At 43.2% G+C, this 23,930-nt stretch overlaps 2 protein-coding genes across 4 annotated transcripts in view; both read right to left on the bottom strand.

Moving 5' to 3' along the window:
- The window catches only part of TIMELESS (timeless circadian regulator), a 31,031-nt gene extending 15,945 nt beyond the window's left edge, over positions 1-15,086 (bottom strand). For 2 of the 3 annotated variants that reach the window (XM_019454786.2, XM_019454788.2), the window contains exons 1-3: positions 14,268-15,086; positions 1,323-1,483; positions 1,022-1,175 (exon numbers count right to left, since the gene is read on the bottom strand). In XM_019454786.2, the coding sequence (XP_019310331.1) occupies positions 1,022-1,175; positions 1,323-1,407 (239 nt within the window). In that variant the 5' untranslated portion in view covers positions 1,408-1,483; positions 14,268-15,086. Of the gene's footprint in view, positions 1-1,021; positions 1,176-1,322; positions 1,484-2,520; positions 2,627-14,267 lie in introns of those variants that run through there. The other variant, XM_019454787.2, reaches the window with a different exon arrangement.
- Positions 15,087-15,367: 281 nt separating this feature from the next.
- On the bottom strand, positions 15,368-19,731 carry MIP (major intrinsic protein of lens fiber). Its single transcript, XM_019454790.2, has 4 exons — positions 19,316-19,731; positions 18,637-18,801; positions 18,126-18,206; positions 15,368-16,298 (listed from the first exon to the last, which is right to left on the bottom strand). Exons 1-4 carry the CDS (start codon positions 19,673-19,675, stop codon positions 16,113-16,115), a joined length of 792 nt encoding a protein of 263 aa, XP_019310335.1. The 5' UTR covers positions 19,676-19,731; the 3' UTR covers positions 15,368-16,112.
- Between the last annotated feature and the right edge of the window lie 4,199 nt (positions 19,732-23,930).

Below are 23,930 nucleotides of genomic sequence, written 5' to 3'. Positions count from 1 at the left end.
TAAAAATAGAACTATCCTATGACCCAGCAATTGCACTATTAGGTATTTATCCAAGGGATACAGGTGTGCAGTTTCGAAGGGACACATGCACCCCCATGTTTATAGCAGCACTATCAACAATAGCCAAAGTACGGAAAGAGGCCAAATGTCCATCGATGGATGAATATTTAAAGAAGATGGAGTATTATATATATATATATATATATATATATATATATATATATATATGTATATATACATATATATATATGTACGTATGTATATATACATATATATATGTACGTATGTATATATACATATATATATGTACGTATGTATATATACATATATATATATGTACGTATGTATATATACATATATATATATGTACGTATGTATATATACATATATACATATATACATATATACATATATGTATACAATGGAGTATTACTACAATGGAGTGTGTATATATATATATATATATATATATATATATATACACTCCATATATACGTATATATACACACAATGGCGTATTACTTGGCAATCAAGAAGAATGAAATCTTGCCATTTGCAACTACGTGGATGGAACTGGAGGGTATTATGCTAAGTGAAATTAGTCAGTCAGAGAAAGACAAATATCATATGACTGAGGTCATATGAGGACTTTAAGAGACAAAACAGATGAACGTAAGGGAAGGGAAACAAAAATAATATAAAAACAGGGAGGGGGACACAACATAAGAGACTCATAAATATGGAGAACAAACTGAGGGTTACTGGAGGGGTTGTGGGAGGGGGGAATGGACTAAATGGGTAAGGGGCACTAAGGAATCTACTCCTGAAATCATTGTCGCACTATATGCTAACTAATTTGGATGTAAATTTTAAAACAAATTAAAATTAAAGGGAAAAAAACCAAAAAACTTACTAGAAAAAAAAAAAAGCAAAAACAAAACAAAACAAACCCCACCAAAACCTATCAGCTCAAACACCAAGGGCTGGTGCATGGTAAAAGTTAAAACGCTGGGGAACCAACCTGATAACAGCATCGAAGAGAGGCTTGTCCTGGCGGTGTTGGGTAAGGATGGGTAGAAGGTCACTCTGCAGGATCTGGGCTGCCCCCAACTGTTGCCGCACATCGCGAGTGTCATCCTCATGCCTCAAGTAGCGGATCAAATCCTTTACACTCTCTTTAGGGACAGAATAAACACTTACAGGAAACCCTGGAAGAAGCTCCACCTTGGCCCATGTGCTATTCATACCCAGGACTTGAGAAATTCTACAGATCTCCTCGATTCAAGCAAGTTTTGTACCTGTTTTCTACAAAAGGTACTCACCTAAGCAATCTGGTTCTTTGTGGTAAGTGTCTCCCTCTAAGTACCCAAGGGCACTACATGTGGCTAGAAGTTCACAATTCATCATGTACAAGTCCACACACCAGTGGACCGGCCACGAGAGATATAAGATATGTAGAAGCAGGACACAGAAATGATGAGGCCTGCAGAGACAGGGAAAGAAAACAAATGTAGCGTTCTCTCCATGAAAGGGAGAGGGGAACAGAACAGGACCCTAATGCTCTGAGTATTCTGAACAAGGTCCTCACATGCTTCGCTTTTGTCAGAACCAAAAGTGCTAATCCTAGTTCCAGGAAAAGCTTAAATTAAGGCTTCTACCTAACCAAAACCAAGGAGGTGGAGCACCTGGGGGGCTCAGTCAGTTAAGTTCTGACTTCAGCTCAGGTCATGATCTCCAGTTCCTGAGTTTGAGGCCCAATATCGAGCTCTCTGCTATTAGTGCAGAGACCCCTTCAGAAACCCCCTCTTTCTGCCCCTTCTCCCACTCGTGCATGTTCTCTCTCAAAAATATATAAACATTGAAAAAACAAAAAGAAAACAAAAAAACAAGGAGGCTCCAAGTCTAAGAATTAAGTACCTGCCCCATACTCTAATAACTTAGAACTGAAACTATGAAAACGGTCTGTTTCAGAGTCAAGATAATGCATAGAAAGGTTGGTTAGAGAAAGGCATCAATTGTGAGACTTTCACCCTCAGAGAGCTCTGTAGCCTTTTAGAGGAGGGGGGGAATGAGCTTCCCTCTCCTTTACAGCTCCCTCCACCTCCTATAGCCCTTCCACACACCCTGTTACAGCTCTATGTACAAGGGCTCAAAAACCCAACTTTGACCATACAGTGATGCTACGTGGGCTCTAACACTTCTAGGAGGCCTGAGGCATCTGAGGCACTGGAGATGCATGGAGAAAGTTCCTTCACTCTCCTCCCCAATGTTACTCTTAAATTTTGGGAATCTTAGTAGAAGCTAGTGTCTAACAGAATGGGTGAGGAAAAGAATTAAACTGATTAAACTCCCCATCTTTCTCTAGAGAAGAATCATCTTCCTTTTCTAAAGCACGTCTCTTTTGATTAAAATCCTTACACCCTCATCGGATAATCAAGTAGGCAGAGATTCAGAATCTTGGATGTTTCAGAACCTGACATTGATAACACAGACACACACAAACACATTGCATTTACTAACCCGTTCCTGTGGAAAATCGGGAATATCTGTCAATCCTGTCCCCTCCACATTCAGCTACACTGCTCTCAGCCCTTGGTAGCTTCCCCTAAAAAGACCTTTCCCTGTTCCATACCTACCTCCAGCCTGACTCCACCCGTTCCCCCAGAGGAAATGGATAGTATCCAAGATACTGAGGTTTAATGCTTGATGTTATCTCCTTGCATTTATGTAACTGGTCTACTTCTCCAGGCTACCTGCTATCCTCTACCCCCTCCTAGTGCTAATCTACTTTCTGAATGCTCAGCCCAGCAAGAGTGAGCCTGTAAAACATTCACTGAATGACCAACTATAAAGTCTGAAGGGAGACTTCTCTTCAATGCCCTTTCTCATAGGACCTGTAGACCCTGAGACCTGGGGTTCAGTGTGGTAGGTATAGTGTGTGAGATCTCTGATTATCTCCTTAGCTACATCCAGCTTTTTCTTTTTCTTTCTTTTTTTTTAAGTAGGCTCCACAGTGTGGAGCCCAATGTGGGGCTTTAACTCGCAACTCTTAGATCAAGACCTGAGCTGAAATCAAGAGTCCAATGCTTAACTGACTGAGCCACCCAGGCGCCCCTTCCAGCTTTTCCAGACAGATCACTGGTGTGCTTACCTATGTGCACACACGCACACACACCCAGACTGAAGGGCTTCCCTGTCTGCTCTCTCCAAGTGGCAGCCTAGGAAGCTGACAACAGAACGGTCCATAAAGATGCTGAACTAGCACATCCTCCTCAAAATAAGACACAGCATCCCACTCTGGCACTAAAAGGTGTGAAATGATAAAGTCTTCTAACGAGAGACAAAGCCATGTCTGCGAGGCTCTAATAAGAAAGATAACCTCATACAGTCCCATCTCTCCTTCCCCTATATCTTGCCTCCTCCACTGTAGATCAATTCTATATAAAGATTCAGTATATGTAAAATTGGCCCAGCAGAGTACTCAAACATCTGCTTTCAACACATCACCACTTTACCTGAAAGGCAAAATTAACAGAGGTAGTAAGAGCTACCTGTTACCTGACTACCTATTACCTGGCAACCAAACTAAGATAGGGGAGGGGAAAGGAGATAGCAAAGGAGCAGCCCTTGCAGACATGAGAAGGGAAGATGTTATGTAAGAGACGCAGGACCTCAGGTTCTAATCCCCTGCAGTTTTGACAAAACCAGAAAGACACAGGCAAAGCAGAAGAAGAAATGGGTCAGAAGACCTATTATAAAGCTTTCAGGTTATGAAGCAAGCTGGCAAGCTTGGGCCTATTCATTAGAACTGGAATAACAGGGGCGCCTAGGTGGCTCAGTCGGTTGAGCGTCCCACTTCGGCTCAGGTCATGATCTTGAGGTCTGTGGGTTTGAGCCCTGCGTCGGGCTCTGTGCTGACAGCTCAGAGCCTGGAACCTGCTTCAGATTCTGTCTCCCTCTCTCTCTGCCCCTCCCCCACTCATGCTCTGTCTCTCTGTCAAAAATAAATAAACATAAAAAAAAAAAAGAACTGGAATAACAGCTCTCACAGGTGTTTCAGCTGTGGAACACACTATTAAAAAAATCAGCCAGGGACAGAAAACTTACAGTTCACTCTTTTCATTCATTTAACTAGAAGCTACTCAGTCTGGTCTCATCTTCCTCTCCTAGACCACTTACAATCTGATTGTCTTATTCTCCTCTACTAAATGTTGTCCTATGCACTGCTGAATGCACTCAATTCTTTCATAGGAGAATCATTCAGTAGAAACAAACACAAAGAACAGTACAATGGTCAGAGGTGGGATCAGAGTCCTAGCTTCACTGCCTCCTTCCTATTCTTCACCAAGTCAGTCAGTCACAGAAAGGATGCTGTGGCAGCCACAGAGGTGCCCGTTCAGAGATTTTTCTTCAAGAAAGAGCTTATGGGGGCACCTGGGTGGCTCAGTTGGTTAAGCGTCCAGCTCTTGATTTCGGCTCAGGTCATGATCTCACACTCATGACATCAAACCCTGCATCAGGCTCTTTGGGGCTCCATGAAGCCTGCTTAAGATTCTCCCTCTCGAAAGAAAGAAAGGAAAAGAAAAGAACAGAACTTGTCATTCAGCTGCAAAGAATGCAGCTAGCTGACAGCTCCTCCAGGATCCACCTCAGTCCCATCTTTCCTGGGCAGTCCCCCAGCTAATGATAAGCATAGGGGTCCTGGGGCCTAGCCATTTCTGTCCAACAAGGATTCCTCTATTAGGCAATCTTTGCTTCTGAGTTTCTCACTGGCTCAGCTGAAACTCTCACCGCCCCCAACTTTCCTAGCCCCTTGATCTATCACAGGCACTCCTAACTCTATCTCAGTGTCTGCTCCCCAGAGGTCCTGAACTGACAGATCCCTACCCCACTTCCATTATACGGTTATTGTATTATGAAAATCCAGTTAAGTTACATCACAACACATTGCAAACTCAGATGGATAATATAAAGTTAAAATGAAAATCAGTGGTTTTCATGCTTTATGATTTCATGTACCATTATATATCCCCCAAGCTGGAGAAGCGATCTTGACTGGTAAGGATATTAAAAATAGGAACATTAAAAATAAGCACTTTTTAAAAACCCCATGGATATCTATTAACACCAATGTTTCATAAAAGGAAAAGCTTAACACACATATACAAAAAGTAGCTATTATATAATCTCAGCTATGTCCTTTCCCTTAAGGTACATAAACAAGTCTTTATCAAGAGTCACATGCTCTACTGACTGAGCCATCCAGGTGCCTCTGAAAGAATTAATTTTGAATTAATGGATTATCCTGGGTTATAACCTTTGAACCAATGAGCTCATTTTGGAGATTACAACCCAACAAAACAATTCAAAAAAGAGAAGTAATCACTGATACAAAACCAAAAACAATAACTCTTCCTAATACATTCTAGTTTATAAAATGTTTTCATAGCTTTAACTTCACTTTGAACCTCACAACAGACCTAAGTGATAAATACAATCATTTCCATTTCACAGGTAAAGAAACAGTCTCAGGTCTCAGAGAGAATAGAGAATATACACTTCAGTAAGATATTTATAGATGAGTTATCTTTAATGGGAAAGCCTTGGAAACAAGTCAGATATCCCAAGTCTGGGAACAGTTAGGAAAACTCTGGAATGTTAATAAACAATATATCATATAAAAACTAACTGCAGGGCGCCTGGGTGCCTCAGTTGGTTGAATATCCGGCTCTTGGTTTTGGCTCAAGTCATGGTCTTGGGTTTGGGCCCTGCTTGGGATTCTTTCTCTCTCTTCCTCTCTCTGCCCCTCCCCTGCTCTCTCTCTCTTAAAATGGATAAATATCAAAAGCAAAAACAAAAACAAAAAAACACTGCACACTAAAATTCAAAAGCTTAGGGGCACCTGGATGGCTCAGGCATTTAAGCTTCTGACTTCAGCTCAGGTCATGATCTCTCTCTTTTATTTAAAAAAAAAAATTTTTTTTAATGTTTATTTACTTTTGAGGGAGAGACAGAGTGAAAGCAGGAAAGGGGCAGAAAGAGATGGAGACACAGAATCTGAAGCAGACTCCAGGCTCTGAGCTGTCAGCATAGAGCCTGATGCGGGCTCGAACCCATGAACTGTGAGATCATGATGTGAGCCGAAGTCAGACATTCAACTGACTGAGCCACACAGGTGTCCCAGGTCATGATCTCTTGGTTTGTGAATTAGAGCCCTGCATCTGGCTCTCTGCTGTCAACCCAGAGCTTGCTTCAGATCCTCTGGCCCCCCTCTCTGCCCTTCCCCTGTTCAGGCACGTGCATGCATGCACATGCTCTCTCACTCTCAAAAATGAACAAACATTTAAAAAAAGGATTAAAAAATGAACAAACATTTTAAAAACAGGTGTTTAAAATAAATAAAAATTCAAAGGCTTACATTTTAAAAAAGGCACATAAAGTAGAACGTTCACAGTAATAACCACATAAAAATGTGAATGCTCTGGAGGTATCTGGGTGGCTCAGTCAATTAAGCATCTGGCTTCGGCTCAGGCCATGATCTCACATTTCGTGGGTTCGAGCCCCACATCGGGCTCTATGCTGACAGCTTGCCCTGCGTCCGGGTTCTGTGCTGACAGCTTGGAGCCTGGAGCCTGCTTCAGATTCTGTGTCTCCCTCTCTCTCTGCCCCTCCCCTACTTGCACTTTGTCTCTCTCAAAAATAAGCAAATGTTAAAAAAGTAAATAAATAAAATAAAGATATTCAGGGCGCCTGGGTGGCTCAGTCGGGTTAAGCGTTGGACTTTTGATTTTGACTCAGGTCATGATCTTGAGGTTCATGAGATTGAGCCCTGCACCAAGCTCTGTGCGGACAGTGCAGAGCCTGCTTGGGATTCTCTCTCTCCTCTCTCTCTTCCCCTCCCCCACTGGCACGTGCACTCTCTCTCAATCAAAGAAACTTAAAAATAAATAAAGGTATCCTGGGGTGACTGGGTGGCTCAGTCAGTTAAGCGGCCGACTTTGGCTCAGGTCATGATCTCACAGTTTGTCAGTATGAGCCCCACATCAGGCTCTGCTGTCAGCACAGAGCCTGCTTCAGATTCTTTGTACCCCTCTCTCTCTCTGCCCTTACCCCGCTCATGTTCTTGCTCTCTCTCGCTCTCTCTCAAAATTAAACATTAAAAATTTTTTTAATATAAATAAATAAAGGTATTCATTGTTTTCAATTCTTGTAGCAAAATGGTACTTTTCAATAAAAACAGCAAAGGTAGCCATTGCTGTGCTCACAGGTTTTCCCTCCCATTCCCACTCTCCTAGCCCAAAGGTCTCCTTCTAACAGTTCTTCAGAAGGAATGGGGGCAGCTGGGCTGGCTGACTGAGAGTTATTGTCCATTCACTGTTTCCACCCACAGAGATGCAGGAACCTCGTGTCTTCTCCCAAAGTCTCCTCTGGTCTCTTTCAGCAGCCCTCCCTCTTTGTGTTTTATTTTATTATTATTATTTTTTTATTTTGCACAGTAAATGAGTTTTGAAGCAGCCCAAACTCTTGTGTTGCTGTGAACATGAAAGGTTAATCCTGACGCACAGACAAGAGAGTGGGGTTTCACGATAGTTAGCTCCACTAAATCCTTTCCTCCTGCAAAGAGGGAAAAGGAGAAGCCGTACACACTATTTCCAGTCATGGGACAAACAGATAAACACAAGTCTGTAATTTCTCTGTTCTAATCAGAGCACTTTATTACACTTCCTGAATTTTCTGTTTTGGAAACAACTTCCCCCATGCTGCCTCTTTCACTCATAACAGAGGCAAAACAGAAAAACCAGCACCATCCTGGCTTGCCAAAGAATCAATGGAAAAGAGGGAAATTCTCTTTTTTTTTCAATAATAAACTCCTGGATAGATTTTTCGGATTTTTTGGTTTGCTTTGTGAAAGCAATGGCCTCCAAAGTTCTGGATTTCATAGATAGATCTTTAATTTTTTATTTTTTTAATTTAGGGAGACTAACATAAGGTTGCCAACTTTAAATTTTGTAACTTAAGGATACTTAGGAACACACACACCCCTCATATACTGCTGTTTATAAATATTTCAGCTGCTGTGGAAAATAGGCAATTCCTCAAAATGTTGAACACAGAGTTATCATAAGACCCAGCAATTCCACTCTTAGATATTTATCTGAGAGAAATAAAAAGTATGTGTTCACAAAAACTTGTACACGAATGTTCATAGCATTATTTATAATAGTCACAATGTGGAAAAAACCCCAAATGTCCATCAACGATGAACAGATATAAACAAAAATGGAATGGAATAAAAAAACAATGGAATATTTAACAATAAAAAGGAATGAAGTACTGATACATGCTCCAATAAGGATGAAACTTGAAAACGTTATTTTCAGTAAAAGAAGCCAAACACAAAAGGTTGCATACTGTTTGCTTCCATTTATATGAAATGTCCACAGAATAGGCAAATCCATACAGACACAAAGTAGATTAGCAGTTGCCAGAATGGGGGGGGGGGGGGCGGGGGGGGAGGGAGGGAGGAGAGGTGGAGTACTGTTAGTAGGTACCTACAGAGTTTCTTTTGGGGGTGATGAAAATATCCTAATGTTAGTGGTAATGGTTGTCCAGCTCTGTGGACTGTACACTTTAAAAGGGTGAATTTTATGGTATGTAAATTATATCTTAATAAAGCTGTTTACAAAAAAAACTTCCCACACAATTACTATATATTCTATTTTCACTATTTAAACACCAAAAAAAAAAAAAAAAAAAAAAAAAGAACCCCAAACAAAACAACAAAGCGGGCGCATGGGTAGCTTGGTAGGTTAAGTGTCCCACTCTTGATTTTGGCTCAGGTCATGATCTCAAGGTCATGATCAAGCCCCGTGTTGGCCTCTGTGCCAACAGCATGAGCCTGCTTGGGGTTCTCTCTCTTTCTGTGCCCCTCCCCAACGTGTGCATGCATGTACACTCACTCTCTCTGTCGCTCTCAAAATAAATAAATAAACATTTCAAAAAAAACTACAAATAAAATCTCAGGACAAAGTACAGTCCATTAAATTTTATAAACTTGAATTTATGAAAAAAACTAACTCTATTTTACTTTCACATTTTATCATAGACAGCTGGGAACTTTGTCAAACATCTTACAGCCAGCAGACCTTGACATTTAAAGGGATGTTAGTTACTTTTGTCACTCAACTAAGTACCAAGTGGTTCAGACAAAGCAATATTCCTCTGAAATTAATACTTGTAGGCCTCAAAATGCAAGAACCAAATAAAAACAAAGGATAAAATATTAAATACACTTGGTATTGAAATTAGAAAATTAACTCACTTCTTGAAAACAAAATAAAACCAAACAAAAACTCTGCCCCAAATCAACTCTAAGAACCAGCTTTGAGAATCATTAGTATGAACAGAATGACTGTTGGCATTTGGATTCTAGTTCTGTCCAGTACCAAATTGGTGATCTTGGGTATATGGCTTAACCTAAACCTCAGTTTCCTTGTCAGTATAGTAAGAAAATAAACGGGGAAGTTTGAATCAGATCATGCATGGAAAGCAGTTCTACTCAAAGCATGGCATGCAGACCACTGTTGGTCCACAAACTGTTAGCAGTCTGCATACAGTACAGACACAAAGCGTACACATTTAGAATGTCTTACGGCAGGTGAGAGTTAATGTTTGTTGAATCTGATAATTTTTAAAAGTCTACATTCTGTAGTTTTTTCATGTTATTTTTCTAGTAATTCAATTTAGTTCAGGTCCTGACTATCTCTAGAGTACTCAACTGCTTCCTAACCTCTATCCCTGCTTCCAGTCTTAAGCCTATTCATAACATGGTTACCAGATTTTGACCATATAACCACCCTACTTAAAACCTTTCAATGGCTATGTAAGAAACTTCATAGTGATTGTCTCTGGGGAGAACGGGGGAGGAGGAGTCTAGGGTAGGAGAAACATTTATCTTTCACTCTAGTACTACTTGAATTGTTTATCATTAGTAATCAAACAGTCCCAGTATTTTGCAAAAAAAGTGTTTTTAGAAAAGTATGTTATAGGTCAATTGTAACTCAGTAAACCTGGGGGGAAAAAGAAAGAAAGAAAAGTACTGATGTGTAACAGCTTGGGGGGAGAAACCTACCGTGTCCTTTACCAAGATAATTTGAGAAGCACTGATACCAGGCACTTTACTGAATACTAAGCACAAAGTAAGGACTCTCAAAATATTAACTTCCTCTCCATCTACTGGATTCTATAGTCAACCACTAAATGCTTACGTAGAGCCCCCAAGGTGAAAAGACAAATGTTGTGTGGGTGCTAAAGCAATTTAAGAAATTTAGTTGCAGAAATAAAGCCCACCCGATATAGAACAAACAACATAAAAGACAAATCAGTACAAGCTCTAATTAAGTGATATTGAAAAAAATTTCTGAAAAACTAGGGCTCTTTTCAGGTTAAAGTGGTCAAGAAGGTTTTTGTCAGAGGAAGTGTGATTAGACCCAGGCCTTCAAAAGTTGCATAGGATTCAGGCAGCTGAGAGGCAGAGGAGTATTTAGACAGAGAACTGCCAGAGCAAAAGCAGGGAGGGAGCTACTCTGGGCAGGTGAGACTAACAGGAAAGCAGTAGAAATGAGGGGTTGGAACTGACTTTATGGGACAACCTTGTCTTTGTCTACCAATTCAAGGATTTAGAACAAAAGCCAGAAGTCAGTCCTTGAAGATTTTTGAGCTGAAAAGCAAATGATCAAACTGGGGAGGCACAAGCAGTATCCCGTAACCTACTATTGGATCACTCTCTGTGAGGTGTGTCAATCTTTTTCCTTTCCCTGCTTTCACCATACAAAAGATCCCAACCTCAGATCAATCCAACCATCTACTTTCTAGACTCGAACTTAAATCATGATTCAGATTTGCTGAAGAAAACCAAACAACCGTGCAGAATGGTACATAACCACTGTGTAGTCTCCAACCTCAGCGTGGCCCAGCAAATCTTTTTTAGTGTTCCTAGTTCACTTCCTATTCTCATTCCCAAGGAACAACTGTTACTAGCTTTCACTGTTATCCTCAAGCCCCTCAACTGCACTGCTTCCTGGACCTCATTTGGTGTCTCTGCCCCTTTCCTCTAGGGAACAACTGAGGTCATCAGACAAGAAAGAACTCTCTCAACTTTCTCTGCCCAAGCCTAAAAATGTACATATTTCAAGTCCCACCCAGACTTCTTTGCTTCTAATTTAAGCAAGCCCTCCATTTGTGATTAATCAATCACTTCCTGTCCCTTAATTGACTGTTCCTCTTTTTTTAAGATTTTATTTTTCTTAAATAATCTCTATACCCAATGTGGGACTCAAACTTACAACCCCAAGATCAAGAGTCATATGCTCCATTGACTGAGTCAGGCAGGCACCCTGGTTGTTCCTCATTTCTCATGTTTCCAGTCTTCTCTTTATATTGGCCCATCCCCATGTAAGTTGCTTAAAGCTCTTCCATCTCAGGGAGGAGAAAATCCAACATAAAACAATTACCTTTCCTTGACCCCATATTGGCTTCTCCTTCTCTCCTCCTTAAGCACAGATGTTCATAGGCCTTTGTCTTCATTTCTCTTCCAGTCTTACACTACACAGCTTCCTTGGGCAAACTCCTCCATTCCCATGGCTTCAACCACCATCTCTGTCATTAGCCAGCAAACCTATACCCTTGCTATACTGAGCTCTCATGGTGCCGATCTCATATTTCACTAATGAATAGCATTCTCCATCTTTATGCCTCATAGATACCTCACATTCAACATGTCCAAAATGTGTTCTCTTCCCCCCAAATGTGTCTCTACTTCTAGTTTGGATCTCTTTAGGGACCGACACTATCTACTCAGTCATTCACATAGGAAAGCTAGGCGTCATCCTAGATACCTCAAGTCATTAACTCGGGCTAATTCTACTTCCTTAAGCTCTCCTATCCAGCCCCTATAAATCCCCATTGGTACTGCCTTAGTTCAGACCCTGAGTATCTCTAGCTTAGATTACTCAACCACTTCCTAACTTCTTTTCCTGCATCATCTTGTTCTCTTAAGTATTCACAAAATGGTTACTAGACTTGGCCATATAACCACCCTGCTTAAAACCCTTCAATGGATGGAGTACCTGGGTGGCTCAGTCAGTTAAGCACCCAAATTCTGATTTCAGCTCTGGTCATGATTTCCCAGTTTCTTGAGTTCAAGCCCTGTGTCAGGCTCTGAGCTGATCCTGTGAAGCCTGCTTGGGAGACTCACTCTCTCCCTGCCCCTCCCCTCCTCACACTCTGTCTCTCTCAAAATAAATAAACTTAAAACAAAACAAAACCTTTCAATGAATACATAAGAAACTCCATGGTGACTGTCTCTGGGGAGAATGGGGGGAGCTACAATAAAAGAAATATTTACCTTTCACTTTAGTACTATTTGAATTTTTACCACAACATGCACTACTGTAATACAAAACTAAAGTTTCAGCAGCTGCAAATGTCTACGTACAAAGTCCTTCATAATCTCCCTGATTACTTTCTAAGCTACTCTCTCAAGACAATCTTCCTGAATGCCCTAAAGTCTATCCTTTTATCTTTCAAGGCTCTGCCCAAATGGTACCTCCTCCTGACTTTTCCATGCAGGAGACCTCTCTCTCCTGTGTCTACTTTGTGCCATAAATATACTTCCATCATGGCATTTACAGACCATGTTGTAATACTTAAACATTGTTTGAAATTTCCTCCCTTAGGAGGAGGGCATATTCCCTGAGGGCATAAAGTATTTCTTTTTCACCTTTGAATTGTCAGTCTAGTTACCAAAATCAAAATTTATAATGGGTGGGGCTTGGGCCAGAGTGTTTTGAAAATGTTCACCTGCTGATTCTAACTCAATCCACTGCTAACAACTGCACTAAATTATAAACTCCTTGAGATCAGGAATCATTGTGACCAGCACAATGTAAATGATCAATAAACAGTTTCTAAACTGGAACTGAAGTAGAGGGAGGAAAAGTTGGAGCTGGAGATTTGGAGGCATCAGGATACAAGGTGTGTGAAACTGTGGCAGTAAGTAAGCTTGTTCAAGAGAGTATAAAGTGAGAGGAGTAAGAAAGCCAGGGCAGACTTGTCACCCAGTAAATGCAGAGGGCTCATTTACATGAGTTTTTCCATACAGACTGAGTTCCTTAAGGTCAGGAACTCTGTCCTATTCATCTCTGTCTGTCCACCTGTCACAGAGCACAGTGCATGGTACCTGTTAGGAGCTCAGGAACCTTTTACTGGGTTGTATCAGCGACACTGATAATAGAGGGAGGTACAAAACTTCAAGAACACAAAGAAAGAAGTGACTACTTTGGCCAAGGTCGGGGGGGGGGGGGTCGGGGTCGGGGGAGGACTGGAAACAGACGTTTTTCAGAGGGACAAGTGAGCTCAGTCCTGAAAGAGAAGTTCATTTGGCAAAGACATGGCCAGAACTTCAAGTAGAGGGAACAGCAGGGCACAGGTACCAAGACATGAAACAGCACAATGCATACACCCTTTCCATGTGACAGAGTCAAGTGCATGATACAGAAAAAATGTTAGGGAACTTTAGAAAATGAAGCTGAGAGGATCTGACTGTGAAGGGCCATGGATGCCGACTAAGGATTTAAGCCTAACTGTGGGTGGCCAATGAGGAGTTTTAAATATAATCTGAAATTACCAGATTGATTTTTTATAAAGTAACTCTGGTAGCAGCTCGAAGGGCAAAGAATTGAGGCCCAAGGGAAGGAGCTTAATTAGTGGCTGGCAGTCCAGCTAACAAACCCAAGCAAAAACTGTATCCTCCTTAAGTCTTATACCAGAGAGAAAGGAGGGAAGGGAATGAGAAATCCATGCCGTAAAATCCCAAGATTCACGTCAAGCGACCTGCTGATCGCTAAGCTGCGCTTGTTTGGGGTCTGAACTGGATGGGAAGGAAGTTCCGAAGTGAAAATGCCCTGGACCTTTCGGTTCTACCTCAAGAGTTCCAAGCCCCTTGCCATCACGACCCCACCCCTGCGCGAAGACCAACTGTACTGAGGGGCGCGGGGAGAACAAAGGAGCGTTTCGAGCAAACGGGGAACGCTGCGGCACCTACTTCGGACTCGGGGGCGAAGAATTGCGCGTGCGCACCTAAAGCGCGTGCCCCGCCCCCTGTCTTTAAACCTGGCGGCGGGAAAGGGGACTCCGCACTTGCCAAGAGTGCACCCGCGGCTCCGAAAGGACGCCATCCGCTAGAGCCCTCTCTCCCACACACTCACCCGCTCCCCGCCGGTCCTCAGGATCCCCGCGGAGCCAACGGCCCGCAGGCCCCCAGCCGCAGCCTTTCCCGCCACCCGGCTCAGCGAGACCAATCCCCGCCTGCGTGGGAGCGGGGCGGGGCGAACTGGGCTGGTGCATATGACCCCAAGCGAGCAGGGGGTGGTGGTGATGAAGTAAGGAAAAGGGAAGCGAGTACACGTACTGTTTTATCTGAGTCCATTCCCTATATTGAGCTAAGAACCACAGCGCTATGAATTTTCTGCCAACTTAAAATAATAGAAATCAAAATCCGATTAGAGGTAAATTTACAAACGTTCTCTTCCCCTTCTCCTAGTCAAGTGGATTATTCCAAAGTCCCACTGGTTAGTTAGAAAAATTAGGCTTTATTTGGGAGGAAGTGGAGTTGAGCTAAGGGCTAGAGTGGTGTTTTGTGGGCGGGGTGCCTTTCACGCTAGAGAGATAGGCTTAAAGCTAGCGAAGCGTGCAGACGCCTAAAAGGAAGAGAACAACAGTAAATATACATTGGTAAGTTGAGAATCTCCTCTGGACTCTGCTGAGTGTATTTTGCCCATGACAAAAGAAGATAGGGCTCAAACGAATAATTATCTCATGAAATATTAATCATTTGAATAGAACGAATCGATTTCTAGAATATGAAGAGAGAATTGCTGAAGATGAAAGGACACATGAGAAAAGTGAAAAGACGCACACACAAAAAAAGGAAAATAAAGACTATAAAACTAGGGGTAAAAGATACCATTTGAAGGGTGTTTTCAGTTGCTCTAACTAAATTAAGACTCTGAGGGTCAAAGACTCTTCCCTCCTACTGCCGCCCTCCCCCCCCCCCCCTCCATGATTTGCTCCCCTGCCCCATGATTTGCTACAGGCATCAGATTTCCTGTTTTGACTTTAGGGAACCCTTCTGTGGCTTAAGTACCTTCTGCCTGAAGGCCCTTTTGGGAATGTCTGGCAAAACAGCTAAACTAGTTAGTTTTTCTAGATTCTAGGCTCACCCTACCCCTTGTTTAGGTTGGGAGCTCACTGGCCCAGGGCCTCCAAAGAGATCCATCATACCAGAATGAACACAAAACCCAGCCAGTGGATGTAGACAAGTTTATGTGGCTTTACAGAACAGTTCAAACCCCAGTGTTCACTTTTCTCAGAGCTACTTCCCCACCCAAGTCCTTGGGGCAAGCATCCCTGAGATAAGTAGACTACACTCTTCGATTAACTTCCCCAAAACTTTCTGGTACAATTGCAACCTGATCTGGGGCTAATAACGCCATTTCCTCTCTCCCTGCCTCCAGCCCCTTCCACCCAACCCTTGGAATGCCTTGTCTCCATCTGCCTCCTGTGAAGAGTACTCCCTGCTTCCCTGCTCCTGCAGAAACCTAGGGTCATAAACTTGACTTGGCAGCAAGGTAAAGGCCGAAGCTTAAAGGTCTTGGTTCCTGTGCTCACCACACTGGGTTGGGAGAGGAAGGTAAAGGATGACACCTTTTTTCCCTTCCCTACCTCTCCTGCTGTGCCCCAAAACTTAGACACAGCCACATTCACTCACATTCATACGCACAATCATGCACACACAGCGGCGAAGAGAGGTGGGATGGAGAGGAAGGGAAGTTTGCACAAACCAGCTCATGAATGCAACTTGAAAGATTTCACACGGCAAAAGGCAAAACACACACACACACACACACACACACACACACACACACACACACATAAATTAAAAAATAAAGAAATACATGTCCCTCCCCCAGTCTCTTTCTTCATCCAGGCGCTGGCTCAGCCCCTCTGAATAAACCCAGAAGCTTCCTACTCCCTCTGGCCAACTGGAGCTTTCACAGGGCCTGGGTCTTCAGTTCAACAGGTTCCCCTGTGCCCTCTGGTTGTCCATTGGAGTCACTGGGCCTGGCACCCTTGAGAATAGACAGTCTCTCAGAAACACTCTTAAGCCGGGGGAAGAGGAGAAAGTCGTAGAGGAGACTGCCTAGTCCTCCTCCAATGATTGGGCCCACCCAGTATACCTGTAGGAAAAGGAGAGGAATAATCAGACTTGGGGAAGGGATCAAGAGCAAGTGGGATGCCTGGGTGGCTCAGTTGGTTAACTGTCTAACTTTGGCTCGGGTCATGATCTCACAGTTCGTGGGTTCGAGCCCCACATCAGGCTCTGTGCTGATAGCTAGGAGCCTGGAGTCTGCTTCAGATTCTGTGTTTCCCTCTCTCTCTGCCTCTCCCCTGCTCATGCTCTGTCCACCCTTTCTCTCAAAAATAAATAAACATTGAAAAAAATTAAAAGAAAAAAATTAAACAACAACAACAAAAAAGAGCAAGGCTATTCTTTTTCCAACTCTATGGGTGGAAAACAGACATCTGCACTTGGCACATAAACTGGGAACTATTTAAGCAGAAATCAGTGTTTGTTTGTTTGTTTTTAAATTCTAAACTGCTTCAGTGCCAGTACCTCAAAACTTACCATTTCTTTTCTGACTCACCAAATTACTCCTTTATCCCACATCTCAGCACATATAAATTCTATTTTTTATCAATTTGCACTAGTTTATATATTGCTTTGAAAAATTTTTTACTCGTGGTAAAACACATAAAATGTATCATCTTAATCATTTCTTTTTTTTTCAGTTTATTTATTTATTTTGAGAGAGAAAGACTGACAGAGCACAAGCAGTGTGAGGGGCAGAGGGAGAGAGAGAATCCCAAGCAGGGTCCACACTGTTAGCACAGAGCCCGATGCAGGGCTTCCACTCCTGAACCGTGAGATCATGACCTGAGTCGAAACCAAGAGTCAGATGCTTAACCAACTGAGCCACCCAGGTGCCCCTCATCTTAACCATTTTTAAGTGTACAGTTCAGTAGTGTTACGTATATTCACATTGTTGTACAACAAATCTCCAGAACTTGTTCATCTAGCAAACCTGAAACTCTATACACATTAAATAATAGCTCCCCATTGCTCCCTCTTCCCAACCCCTGTCAACTATTGTTTTGCTTTGTTTCAATGAATTTGACTACGCTAGATACTTCACATAAGCGGAATTATACAGTGACTGGTGTATTTCATGTAGCATAACGTCCTCAAGGTTTATCCAGGTTGTAGCATGAGTAAGACTTTGCTTTTTTTAAGGCTGTATATTATTCCAGTGTATGTACATATTGCATTTTGTTTATCCATTCATTTACGAGGGTCACTGGGTTGCTTCCACCTTTTGGCTATTATGAATAATGATGCCATGAAAACAAGGGTACAGCTTTTAAATTTTTGAAAATTACTTCTGTATGTTTGTCTGGCATTTGGCCAAACAACAGAAACATAACCAATTTTTATTGAGGACTTATTCCATGCCAGATTTTGTGCTAAATGTTTCACACATATAACTTTCATACTTATTTTTCATAACACCTCATTTTATGCTAAGGAAACCGGGGTGCAGAATGACTGAACCATTTGCCATGGTCACACACAAGGCCAATAATGTGCCAGAACTGGAATGAGGCCCAGGCCTATCTCTACTTACACATATCCTGAGCTCTGAGAGTAGAAGTTTCTGACTTCCTGTTTAGTTGTCTGTCCTCACAGTGCTAGGTTTAGAATCCCGTGGATACTTAGTAAAAATCCCTTGACCAACCAGTGAAGGAACAATATGAACAAGAACCTCTCTTTCTAGCAAAATAATGAATCCTGCTCCCATAGACATGCCAAACTGTGACAGCCCCTTTAGCTGAGTGCTGGTAAAGCAGTTAACACATCCAGATGAAAGGTAGGAGCCGAACATGGAACCTGCAGCCCACACCCATCCAGGAGGGCTTCAGGACCTTGTCCCTCTCCCCTTACTTACCCAGTGGTTGGTGAAGTTTCTGGTGAGAATGGCAGGAGCAAAGGAGCGGGCAGGGTTCATGCCTGCACCAGTATAATACATCTGCAAAAGACACAGTCATAATTGAGACACTTTCCCCTACTCCACCCCAGCTTCTCTCCCCGCAACCCACATGTCCTTGAGGGCTGGCACCTTGCCTCCAGCCAGCAGCAAGTAGGGAAGGACAGGCTTCATGGAGGTTCCACAATGGAATGAAGGCACTGATGCCTCATCGGGGACAGACGATAGATCCATAGGCAAAGCCCACATCTCCCCATGATGCGTACATTTCTACTTTGGGGGCAAGAATGACCAGATGTAGTGGTCACAAAAGAGGAATAGAACAATGTTGATTCCTCTGTGCTGACTGATAGAGTCAGGTGGATTATGTTCATGTTTGACAGTGAGGTGGGCAAAAAGAAATTAAAAAGTTAGGAAAGGTTTAGGGGCCCTGGAATCCTTAAACAAGAAGTTGATTCTTTCTCCTGCTTACCCCAAAGAGATGACCCAGGGTGAGGGAGAAGCCAACAGCCAGGGCCACAGATCCCAGGCGGCCATTCCGCCTCTCGTCGTATGTGGCAAAGATGCAGAGCACAAACTGGAGTGTCAGGAAGATCTCCACCGTGGTGGCCTGGCCCACACTTACCCCAGGGTGCAACTGGGCAAAGGAAGAAGAAAGGAGGCAGCTCATTAGGGTTACCACAATGTCACCTCCTCAAGGCTTCCCGTACAGGAACCCCCTTATGGCATCAGTTGACTGGAGAGGAAGGATAATACAACCACCTTCACAGTAATTGTTTCTGTATTCTTCACAGTATTTGTTTCTTATTTTTTCCTAATACTCCTTCATGGTGGAAATAACTATGCCCATTTATACAGATAAGGAAACTGATGCCCCATAAGGTAAAATAAGTTTCCTTAAGAACCTGCAAGGAGTTGGAAGAAAAGTTGAGATCAGAACTCAGGTTTCTTGAGACAGTCCAGGGCTTTTTGCCTTCCTTACTCCTTCCTTAGTCCTGCAAACTACCTTTGAAACACACACACACACACACACACACACACACACACACACACACACACAAATGTCCCAGCCCCCTGAGGATCCAATCGGCCACCACCAGGCAGGGAATCAGGGTACCAGGTTCCTCCAGCCCCACTTAGCTGACCATTACCGTATTAAGTGCTAGGTTTCCTCGAACGGCAGGCGGAGTAACACTATACAGCACGGCGGCTCCAGCCACGGCTCCCAGGAGTTGGGCTGCCATATAGCAGAAGGCACGGAGCAGCGACATCTGGGAACCCACAAGAAAGGCAAAAGTGACTGCAGGATTGACATGGGCTCCACTGATGTGGCCCACAGCCTGCACCAGCGTAGCCAGGGCCAGGCCAAAGGCCAGAGCCACCTGCAGAACATGCAGGGGTCCAGGGGTCCAACGCAGTGAAGCCCCTAGTCCAAAAAAGACATAGAAGAGGGTGGCAAAGAACTCAGCAAATATGGACCTCCAGAAGGAGGCTGACCGCAGTTCCCACATGGCAGGGGGGATGGGCACAATGCCTGGGTCCCTGATGCCCCCCTGGCCTGATCTGGGTGGACAGTCCCCTTTATAGAGGACTCTTAATCCCTGGGAGGGGCAGGCTGAAGTGGCTGGTCCAGCCTCTTAACCCCTTCACAGCTGTGGAGGGCTGGGCCCACACTTACGCATCTGTTAAAGCTGTTGGATTTTCCCTCCCTCTTCCACTGGGAGATGAGCAGAGCCATAGGTGTTAGGGTGGGGGTAGTGTCAGGGCTGGAGAGGCTCTGAGAGGAAGGGACCAAGAATAGGGGGACTATAAAAGTCTGTCCTTCCCTTTGTGTCAAAGTTGGAGTTCATGGTCCTGACTGTCATCTGTATTAGAACATTCCTCAATTCTGCTTGGAAGGTCAGTCAGACTGAGTTCACTTCATGGGGTATAAGACTGTGCTCCTGAGGACCTTCAGTCTCCTCTGAGTCGGGCAGGGGTAAGGGTGGGGGTGGGGGTCAGGAGTGGGGTCCAGCAGGGAAGTTGGATAACTGAAGAGAATTCTTTAGTTCTCTGGGATTAGAGGGCCTTTGCCCATTGGTTGGTTTGGTCTGGAATCTGTGGACCCTGCAGCTCTGGGACAGAATAGTTCTGCTGTGTCTGGTTTTCTCGAAGCCCAGGTTCCCCACCCCCAACCCATGCCAGCACCTTCCTTTCCAAACCCTCAGCCTGGCCTTTTAAACCACAAAGACAGTTAGGAGGAAGAAGCTATCTTCCATGGATAGGCTGGGGGTGTGGGCCTGAGGAGGGGGAAAAGGGTTAGTAGTTAAATTTCAGAATCAGCTTATACTTCATCTTTCCTAACTTACAAGGTCCTGGCAAGAAGTACTAAAAAGAAAGAAACAGAGTCATGACTATGAACAAGTGGGAGGGTCTAATGCCTCCTAATATGGTCGTAATCAGGACATTAGGGTCTTAAATCTTAATCCCTAGGGAAAAATCTGAGGATGGGGGTGTCTGGAGAGAGAAAAGGATAAAATGGGAAAGGAGAGCATGGGGAACGAGGTTCAGTTGTGCTCAAGTTTGGTGATGAACTTGGGACCTAGAGATGAGTGCTGGGAGATGGTAGAGAAGGCACAATGGGACATACTGGTAGGCTCCAGCATCTCTATACTGTGGCAAGTCATATAGGCCACAAACTTTTCCCATGAAGCCCCAGAAGAGAGCAAAAATTTGAAGGAGAGGTCTGCAGTATTGGTCACTAGCATTGGTCCCATCCAGTACACTTGTGAGGAGAGAGGAGGAACACAGATAATGGCCTATGCTCGTCTCTTCCTCCAATATCTAGCTTGGGGATAAATAGGAACAGTTACAGCAAAGGCAGAGAGTGCATCTAACCCACCCATATGTAGGAAGAGTTGCTGAGAACAGGTCAGAGGAGACTGAAGCTCCCAAATTCATGGAAGAAGAACAATCCATTAGAGATCTATGGAGTCTCTTGGGTTCTAGAAGCCCCACCAATCTCCTCACTTCAGGCCCTGTAACCCTTGTTGCACTTGACTCAGAGATGCTCCCAGTTCCCAGTCACCTCTGTTAGTGAATATGCAGTGTTCACACTGCTTCTGGGAAAGGACCCCTGGACAGGACAGAAGGTAGTCCTTTAACCATCATGGTGTTAAGAGCAGAGAATTTGGCAATAGAGACTTTGGTTCAGATGTGGATGGGAATACAAAGTGACAGAACTAGTTATGACTCCTGGTGGGGGTGTAAATTAGAATAATCACTCAGGAACACAGTATAACACCATCTTATAAGGATGAACAAACAAGGGCGCCCGGGTGGCTCAGTCAATTAAGCATCCAACTTTGGCTGAGGTCATGATCTCACAGTTGGTGAGTTTGAGTCCCACATTGGGCTCTCTGCTGTCAGTGTGGAGCCTGCTTCAGATCCTCTGTCTCCCTCTCTCTGCCTCTCCCCTGTGCACATGCTCTCTCTCTCTCTCTCTCTCTCTCTCTCTCTCTCTCTCTCGAAAATAAATAAACATTAAAAAAAGATGAATAAACATACTTTCTGACCCAGGAATTTCGCTTCTCATGTATATACCCAAGAGGAACTTTTCTATACCTGCACCAGCAGACATGTACAAGAATACTGAGAGCAGCACTATTCACAATAGCAAAAAAAACTTAAAGCAACCCAAATACCCATCAATGGGAGAATGGATGTATAGACAGTGATCTCTCTCTCTCTCTCTCTCTCTCTCTCTCTCCCTTTAGGTATATATATATACACACATATATTTCACACAATGGAAAATTATTCAGCAGTCAAAATGAGTGAACTATTGCAGTGATACTCAATAATAGGGATGTATTTTAGCAATACAATATCAAGTAAAAAAAAAAAGTCCCTGATGATTATACATGGCATAACCTTTTTGTAAAGTTAAAAAAAATCAGGGCACCTGTCTGGCTCAGTTGGTAGAGCATGCAACCCTAGATCTTGGGGTTGTGCATTTGGGCCCCACATTGGATTGCAGAGATTACTTAAAAAAAACTTAGGAGGGGCACCTGGGTGGCTCAGTTGGTTGGGTGACCGACTTCAGCTCAGGTCATGATGTCACAGTTCGTGAGTTCGAGCCCCATGTCAGGCTCTGTGCTAACAGCTAAGGGCCTGGAACCTGCTTCAGATTCTGTGTCTTCCTCTCTTTCTCTACCCCTTCCCTGCTCATGCTCTGTGTCTCTCTGTCTCTCAATAATAAATACACGTTAAAAAAAATAAAGAAAACAAAAAACAAAACAAAACAAAACAAAAAAACTTAGGATCTGGGGCGCCTGGGTGGCTCAGTTGGTTAAGCGGCCGACTTCAGCTCAGGTCACGATCTCGCAGTCTGTGAGTTCGAGCCCCGCGTCGGGCTCTGTGCTGACTGCTCAGAGCCTGGAGCCTGTTTCAGATTCTGTGTCTCCCTCTCTCTCTGACCCTCCCCTGTTCATGCTCTGTCTCTCTCTGTCTCAAAAATAAATAAACGTTAAAAAAAAATTAAAAAAAAAATTAGGGATGCCTGGGTGGCTCAGTCAGTTAAGTGTGTGACTCTTGATCTCAGCTCAGGTCTTGATCTCAGGGTTGTAAGTTCAAGCCCTGCATTGGGCTCCACACTGGGTATGAAGCTTACTTTAAAAAAAAAAAAAAAAAAAAAAAAAAAAAAAAAAATATATATATATATATATATATATATATATATATATATATATATATAAATATAAAGTTCAGGGGTACCTGGGTGGCTCAGTCGGTTGAGTGTCTGACTCTTGATTTCAGCTCAAGTCATGATCCCAGGATCATTGGATCAAGCCCTACATTGGGCTCCACATTCAGTGTGGAGATATTCTCCTCTCTCTCTCTCTCCCCCTCCCTCCCTCTGCCCTGCTTCCCCATTCATGCTCTCTCTCTCTAAAATAAAATTAAATTAAAAATTAAATTAAAAAAAGGAATAACATTTAAAAAAAAATGGGGTGCCTGGGTGGCTCAGCCAGTTAAGTGTCCGACTTCAGCTCAGGTCATAATCTCATGGTTCATGGGTTTGAGCCCCACATTGGACTCTGTGCTGACAGCTCAGAGCCTAGAGCCTGCTTCAGATTCTGTGTCCCCCTCTCTGCTCCTCACCTGCTCACACTCTGTTTCTCTCTCAGAAAGAAAGAAAGAAAGAAAGAAAGAAAGAAAGAAAGAAAAGAGGAAAGAAAGAAAGAAAGAAAGAAAGAAAGAAAAGAGGAAAGAAAGAAAGAAAGAAAGAAAGAAAGAAAGAAAGAAAGAAAAAGTAAAGTTAAAAAAATCTAAAATAAAAATATGCTTTCAGAACACATATAGATGAAATGAAACTACTACAAAAAACCCCACAAAGAATGATGAACACAGGCTTCAGGATGGTGTTTACTTCAAGTGTGTGGGAGGAGGGGATGAACTGGAATATTTACATACATACATGTAGATTTCTGTGATTTCAAAAAGTTCCAGTTTTTCTGTTACATGGTTGGTTAGTAATGGTGCTTAATTGGAGTGCCTGGCTGGCTTAGTCAGTGGAACATGAGGTTCCTGATCTTGAGGTCATGAGTTCAAGCCCCACATTGGACATAGAAATTACTTAAAAAAATAATGGTGCTTAGTTTATTATTTAAAAACAAACAAACAAACTGAGGTATTCACCTTCCAATGCCCCTTCTCGGTAAAAGGAGCTTTCCTACTACTCTTCCTTTCTTATACTCTAATAAACTTTGGCCTGTTGCTTAAAAA

This window comes from Panthera pardus, unplaced genomic scaffold (genome assembly GCF_024362965.1).
Source record: "Panthera pardus isolate Hobbes unplaced genomic scaffold, ASM2436296v1 HiC_scaffold_6, whole genome shotgun sequence".
Classification (NCBI taxonomy): domain Eukaryota; kingdom Metazoa; phylum Chordata; class Mammalia; order Carnivora; family Felidae; genus Panthera; species Panthera pardus.
Note: the sequence above shows the minus strand (reverse complement) of the source record. Positions and strands in the feature narration are given on the sequence as shown.

Bases quoted from the DNA above. Each gene is read 5' to 3' on its own strand.
- MIP (XM_019454790.2), bottom strand. From the start codon at position 19,675: ATGTGGGAACTGCGGTCAGCCTCCTTCTGGAGGTCCATATTTGCTGAG. The intron at 18,802-19,315 runs GTAATGGTCAGC...TCCTTTGCCCAG, and splicing joins GAAACCTAGCACTTAATACG to TTGCACCCTGGGGTAAGTGT. The intron at 18,207-18,636 runs GTAAGCAGGAGA...TGTCTTTTGCAG, and splicing joins CCCTGGGTCATCTCTTTGGG to ATGTATTATACTGGTGCAGG.